Source organism: Nicotiana sylvestris, chromosome 11 (assembly GCF_000393655.2).
Source record: "Nicotiana sylvestris chromosome 11, ASM39365v2, whole genome shotgun sequence".
Classification (NCBI taxonomy): Eukaryota; Viridiplantae; Streptophyta; class Magnoliopsida; order Solanales; family Solanaceae; genus Nicotiana; species Nicotiana sylvestris.
In genome coordinates this window covers 45,927,670-45,934,136 of record NC_091067.1, presented here as the reverse complement: position 1 = coordinate 45,934,136, position 6,467 = coordinate 45,927,670, and the positions used below count along the sequence as shown (strand labels likewise).

Here is a 6,467-nt window from a genome sequence, read left to right as displayed (position 1 = left end):
GGGTGAAATATGGGTTCCCATGATTTGGCTATGGAGGTTTTGAAACTAAGTCTATAGCGATAAAGGATGAAGACAAATTAAATGAGGCATTAAATGATGGTGGGTTTGAGAATTCGCTAATTGCGTGGGCTGCTAGGTGAAATAGCTTGAGCTGGGTATGAGAATCTGCTAATGGGTGGGCCGCAAAAATAGTCTGGATTGCATGGATATGAAAAACAAATAGTTTGGGCTTGAGTATTAAAAAGTAAATAGTTTGGGCTTAAAATGTTTAAAACTGAGATTTTCACTTCATGCAAATCAGTTAAAATAGCACAATATAGCCATTTTTCGGACTGGTCATTCAAAAATAGCCACGGTTTACGAAGTCAATGAAAAATAACCACTATTTTGCTGCAACAGAGATCGGTCCCGCATAATATACGGGAGTTCGGTGCATCTGTGTACGAACTCCAGCATATTATGCTGGACCGATATACTTTGCTGGCTCCTGTATAATATACGGAAGACTAGAGCACCGGTGCTCCAAACTCCAGTATATTATACTGAACATTTATACTTGCTGGAACTCCAGTATATTATGCTGGAATTCTAGTGTACTTATGCTGGAACTCCAACATATTATGCGGGAGTTCCAGCATAGTTATCCTGGAACTCCCGTATAATATGCTGGAGTTCAAGCATACTTATGCTGGAACTCCAGTATAATATACGGGCGTATTTTCCGGGGTTTTAAACAGTGTTTTCGCTCAGATTTATCTTTACATGAAAAGTGGCTAAATTTTAATTACTTTTGAAACTGGGCTATTTTTGAATGATCAGTTGTAAATCTGGCTATTTTTAAATTTCTCCCTGCAAATCACCCTCCTTGTGGCCCAAATGTGAAATCCATTAAAAGCCTTTTACACTGTTCGGGTAGGCCCATATTTTAATGACGCTTATACAGAAGCTGAAGGTTGTTTTTGTCTTTTCAATTCTTTACCAATCTATAGGCTCTATAGTCATCGTCTTCCTCCTCGCTCTTCGCCCTAATCTGCAATTTGGGGAATAAGCTTTCAAAACCATGTCTTCCTCCAAACGAAATCACAAGGAAAAGATAATTCGTCACAAGAAGTTCGTTTTCCATTCTCTGATATCCATTTTTTTTTAAATTTAACTTTTCTTCATTTCTTCTATTATTATGGCGTTGTGTGAGTTTTTGTAAAAATCTCAATTGAATTTGGAACTGTGGAATTTGAATAGCTCCATAATTTGGTAACTATTGCTGAAAAGTGAGAAGTTTTATTACAGAGAAGAGAAGGCGGAAGAACCGGAACTACCAAAGTACAGAGACAGAGCTAAAGAAAGGAGAGAAGACCAAAATCCGGATTATGAACTCACTGAATTGGGTGCTTTTCATGCTGTCGCTCCTCCCGGCAATGTTGATCTTCTGTAATATCTCTCAACTCCCTTTTTTCTTTTTTGTATATTCCTTTTTGTTTTTCCAGCTCTTTATTTGAGAGCTAGCTATATAGGGGCCTTGCCCTGCACACGAAGTGCTTCGGTGCTAGTGCAGGGTAGGGGGAAGAACTTCCTTCACCCGGTGTTTACACCAAAGTATTCTAATTTAGTATGGTTAAGTAATAAATTAAGGCGAAAATATGTATTATTAGAGTGTATATGAAGACACGTGTCATGTATTTATTGAATTGGTGCAAACACTGGACGCAAGGAAATTTTTTAGGCAAAAATGGTGCGCAACCTTGCCATCAGTTTTCTGCAAAGAGTATGTTTCCGTGCCTTGAACTTGTGACCTAGGTCACCAAAGGAGCAACATTAGAAGTTGCTGTAGTTTTTGCCTTGGATATAGTTGACGGTAAAAGAGTATTTTCATACACATTTCATGTTTTAAAACTTGTTGGCAGGTCTGCTGATGCTCACAAATTATCTATTGAGAAGAGCAAGTATCTTGGAGGTTAGTCTGCCTGCTAAACTGCTGTTTCTATACAATACGTAAAGAGTATTTCTGATTTTCCAGCTTGCTTTTGGAATTAAGAAGATATTATAGAACAGCTAACTTAAAGAAGAGAGTTTCCTCGTGTTATTATGGAAGGGTATATTTCTAATTGTATGCCCAAACGAGTTGGCTTATTTTCAGCTCGGTTTTCTTGATATATGTTCTAATTGATTTAGCTGTTCTGTTCAGCTGACCAACCGTTTTTTTGACTGATCGTGTATCAGGTGATGTGGAACACACACATTTGGTTAAAGGGTTAGATTATGCTTTACTTCACAAAGTGAGAAGTGAAATAGATAAGAAGCCAGATGCTGGAGATGAGTATGAGGGAAAACCTAGGTAACTACTGATTGCTTTGTCGCTTAACTGGATGCAAGATTCCTTGACTTTAAAATTAAGGCATAAGCAACTGACAGTCTAAGGGCCTGTCAATTTGTCTGGAATGGTTGATGCAATTTTGAGCTAATAAAGTTGATCCATGTGTAGTTTCCATGCGTAAGACAATAGTTTCAGATACGAGGTTTTTTTGTAGATGTTCCTATAGGTTTTCCTTGCATTACCCTTGATTTATGACCACTATCATGAGATGCTTGTGTGACTTGATAACATCTTTTTGTTTATTTATGAACTAACAAGCATTTTTTGTGAAATGTTTTTTTCTATACCATGTCTAAGAAGCAATTGGTCCGGATAATGTTCTGTTTAATTATTCCATTCCATCTCTTTTGCTAGCAGAGCATCAAAGGAAGATCAGCAGATGTCATTCCGTACTGCAACTGCCAAGGTGCATTAGCTCTTTAATTGCTTCAGAGTCTCGAATATCTATAGTTGTTGCTAGGTGTTATTATGTTTCAATAGAGTGATTGGTAAGCTTTGGGTTGCAGTCAGTATACCAATGGATGATCAAGCCTCAGACTGTTATAAAGACCAATGAAATGTTTCTTCCTGGACGGATGTCTTTTATTTTTAATATGGTATGTTTCTCTTTTTTACTTCCTCTCCTCTTATTTGTGTGATTCCAGGATTCTATTTGCCCGAGAAGGGATCATTTTCGCAGACCACTGATTGAGTTTTCTTATACTGCTTTGTGCCCTAAGATCTTTTTCATATGGCGGTTGGACATGATAATAGTAAAAGAAATTTTGTGCTTGTGGTAGCTAGCTGAGAAGCTTGATAAGTTCTTTATTCAATCATAGTTATTGTTTTGCAAAAGGGTGCAGCCATTTTATCCATACAGCTCCTCTTTACCCACCCCGCTTTCCCAAGTAAAAGAAGGGAAAATGCTGTAGGGAAATTAGAGTTTGTTTCTTATGGCTGGGATGTACTGTCTTGTCCTTGTCAAGTATATGCTGAAGGTCTTTTCTTTCTTTGTTTGTGTGTTTGCGTGTGTGTGTGTGTGGGGGGGGGGGGGGTTGTTGGGAGTTAAATGCTAAAATCATTGAAGTAGCATCATTTAATGCTAAAATACATGGTGAACAGATGTGTAATCTGCATGGTGAAAAAGTTGTGATCTATTCTGTTATTTTAATGCTTGCATTGACTGTGAGAGTTTTTTCTTTCGTGGTCTCTTTTTCTTCTCATGCTTATGGTTCATGTTTGTCTGGCAGGAGAGTGGATACAACACTGATATTCCGACCACTCTACACAGGAGCAAAGCTGACTGTCCAGTCCCTGAGGTGTTTCTTTTTTCCCCATATTCCACTGCTGTCAGGCAATGACTTACTTTTCCATCTAAATGGGTTACCTCACCTCTTTTTTGCAGGAAATGGTTACAGTCAGTGTTGATGGTTCTGTTCTAGACCGAATAGCTAAAATCATGTCCTATCTCCGCCTTGGATCATCAGGAAAAGTTCTCAAGAAGAAGAAGAAGGAAAAAGATGGCAAAGGTGCTTAGCATTCATGCCTCTTAACCTTTACTTGTATTTTCTGAACATTTGCTCATAGTCTGAATGTGATGTAGATTCTCATATATCCAATTTATTTGGTGAAAACCTTTTCTCTGATTTCTGATTGGTGCCGCTGCATGCTTTTGGTATATCTATTATATTCTTGCTCACAAAAGTGAATTTGGGCCTGGTTTCCTATAAAGAAGTAGAATGTTTGTAGGCGGGATAGAATGTTGCTTTATTCATCTTTGATTACTAGGGCACAGGGTAAAAATTAGAGGAATGTCATGTGGGGCACAACGGTAGTTGATTACTAGATATGTAGGTATATTATTCCGTATTTCCATGGAGATTAAACAAAATCATTTGGTTCGCTGGAGTCTATTATGTGTTTCTCGGAAGTGAATTTGGGCTTTTGGGGTCTCCTATTCATTGGTAAAGGGCAGGGCTTTGTACTTTTGGCTTTTGGGGGGTTTTGTTATCTCCTCTTAATTGATGAAGGGATGTGCTTCCGGTTCCCTTGTTCTGACAATAATTTTTAATATTGTGCAGGGAAGACTGTTATATCCAATGGTTACGACGAAGTATCGAAGTCTGATGCATCAAAGAGCCAAAATGATACAGAAACTGTGCCTCAATCTGCACCGCTTCCTAAAAAGAACCATTTAGAAAGAAAAGAGAATCAGGGACCTGCTGTAGCTAGAGTTGAAGAGGAAGATATCTTTGTAGGGGAAGGTGTTGACTACTCTATTCCTGCTGGAGATATGGGTCAAAGCCCTGTATCGGAGGATATGGAAGAATCTCCTCGAAACAAAGAGAGGACCTCATATTTCAGTGAACCTGCCTATGGCCCAGTCCCGCCATCTGAGCCTTCTCATGATTGGCAACAGGCGGTGAGTCAGTTTTGAGTCTTAGAGCATAATTAGACCTTTCCTGTTAAAAAGGCTTCGTAATATTTGCTAACAAAATTTGCATGCTTCAATCTTTGTTCTGCATTTCTCTGAAGAAAAGATGAAGTTGGATGCTGTCGTCATATTTGTCCAGCATCGACTTTCCTGTAATTACTACCTTAATTAGATGGCTCTATGTGTTGCAACTGATATTCATCTTTTGATTGTTGAATCTGTTTGTTCTGTCCAGAATGGATATGATGCTATGCAAGCACAAGCACTAGCTGGTGTTTACCAACCAGAATGGCAAGATTATCAGTATTCTGAGCAGCTGGCTTATCCCGAGCAATATCTCCAGCAGAATTATGATATGCAAGCTGATGATGGTGTTCTACAGGATCCACGATTTATGAGTCAAGAGGAAAAGGATAGAGGGCTAGGTTCAGTATTCAAGAGGGATGATCAAAGGCTTCAACAGCTGAGAGAGAGAGATGCCAGAGAGAAGGATCCTAATTTCATTTCTGAAAGCTATTCTGAGTGCTATCCTGGTTACCAAGAGTACAATCGTGAGATTGTTGACAGTGATGATGAAGCTGATTTGTCAAAAATGGACATGGGTGGACGTGTAAGTGATGTTCTATTCTTGCTGAAGATCAAGTCCATTAATTTTGCACGTCATTCCTTGGTTTACCCCTTCCGCCACCTTTTGAACCTACATTATGTGTTAAAAATTTTGATCAGTGTAAAGGGTAAGAATTTATTGCCTCACAAGCCTGAAAATTGTTGGCGCTTCTTAGTTGTATCTGCTTGATCAATAACACTTGTCAGAGAAATCAACTGCAACTTAACGTGGTGGTGTCAGTCAGAAACCTCTGTTGTGATGGATAGTATTTGATAAAAGATTAATCTTTCTACAGGCAAAGGGTCGGCTTCACCGATGGGACTTTGAGACAGAGGAGGAGTGGGCAACGTACAATGAGCAGAAGGAAGCAATGCCAAAAGCTGCATTCCAGTTTGGAGTGAAAATGCAGGATGGTAGGAAGACCAGGAAACAAAACAAAGAGCAGAAACTTACCAATGAGCTGCATAAGATAAACAAAATACTCACCAGAAAGAAGACGGAGAAGGAGAAAGGTGAAATGCTTGAGGACGGTGAAATACAACCTGGAAAGAAGCTGCGTGTATAAACAGAGGAAACTTATGATTTTTTTTCTGTCTTTGACTTTTAGATCTTCTTCCATACTGTGTTCAGAATATTGTGAATTTGAAACGATCTCTCGTCCTTAGATAAAAGCTGGTCTTAGTTTCATGAAGACCTTAATGTACCTGTGATACAATGATACCTGTAATCCTAAGCTTCTTTTTATTTTAATTATTTAGTATTCGATATCCACTGCCCCCCCCCCCCCTCCTCCTCCGCCGCTGCCAGCCAATCCAGCTTTGCGGGGGAAGCGCTCCCTACCATCAATTTCTCCATTTTGAGGGCTTGAACCCGAGTAACCCTAAGCTTTGAAGTACCAATAAGCCAATAACTCAAATCTTTCAGCAAAGACGGAAATAAATAGTTTTTCAAGTTCACCATTCTTTTCTTGGGAATACAATATGAGATGAATTTTTTCCGAGAAATGTATTTTATTTGAAGAATTAGTTTTAACGTAGAGTAAAGAAAGTAAAGGATGGTCTCGAAAAGGCACATTA

The 6,467-nt window shown here is 38.9% G+C and overlaps 1 protein-coding gene across 2 annotated transcripts; it reads left to right on the top strand.

The window, feature by feature from the left end:
- The first annotated feature begins 969 nt into the window (after window positions 1-969).
- LOC104233325 (suppressor of mec-8 and unc-52 protein homolog 2) lies at window positions 970-6,141 on the top strand. 2 transcript variants are annotated; one of them, XM_009786713.2, is made up of 11 exons: window positions 970-1,110; window positions 1,288-1,428; window positions 1,902-1,951; window positions 2,218-2,332; window positions 2,729-2,777; window positions 2,878-2,967; window positions 3,601-3,669; window positions 3,756-3,879; window positions 4,432-4,772; window positions 5,020-5,394; window positions 5,687-6,141. In XM_009786713.2, exons 1-11 carry the CDS (start codon window positions 1,061-1,063, stop codon window positions 5,954-5,956), a joined length of 1,674 nt encoding a protein of 557 aa, XP_009785015.1. In that variant the 5' UTR covers window positions 970-1,060; the 3' UTR covers window positions 5,957-6,141. The 2 variants fall into 2 exon arrangements, with proteins under 2 accessions (XP_009785015.1, XP_009785014.1); XM_009786712.2 differs by having other exon boundaries at window positions 974-1,110; window positions 2,726-2,777.
- Window positions 6,142-6,467: the final 326 nt, after the last annotated feature.

Bases quoted from the DNA above. Each gene is read 5' to 3' on its own strand.
- LOC104233325 (XM_009786712.2), top strand. From the start codon at position 1,061: ATGTCTTCCTCCAAACGAAATCACAAGGAAAAGATAATTCGTCACAAG. The intron at 1,429-1,901 runs GTAATATCTCTC...ACTTGTTGGCAG, and splicing joins CCCGGCAATGTTGATCTTCT to GTCTGCTGATGCTCACAAAT. The intron at 2,778-2,877 runs GTGCATTAGCTC...TTTGGGTTGCAG, and splicing joins TCCGTACTGCAACTGCCAAG to TCAGTATACCAATGGATGAT.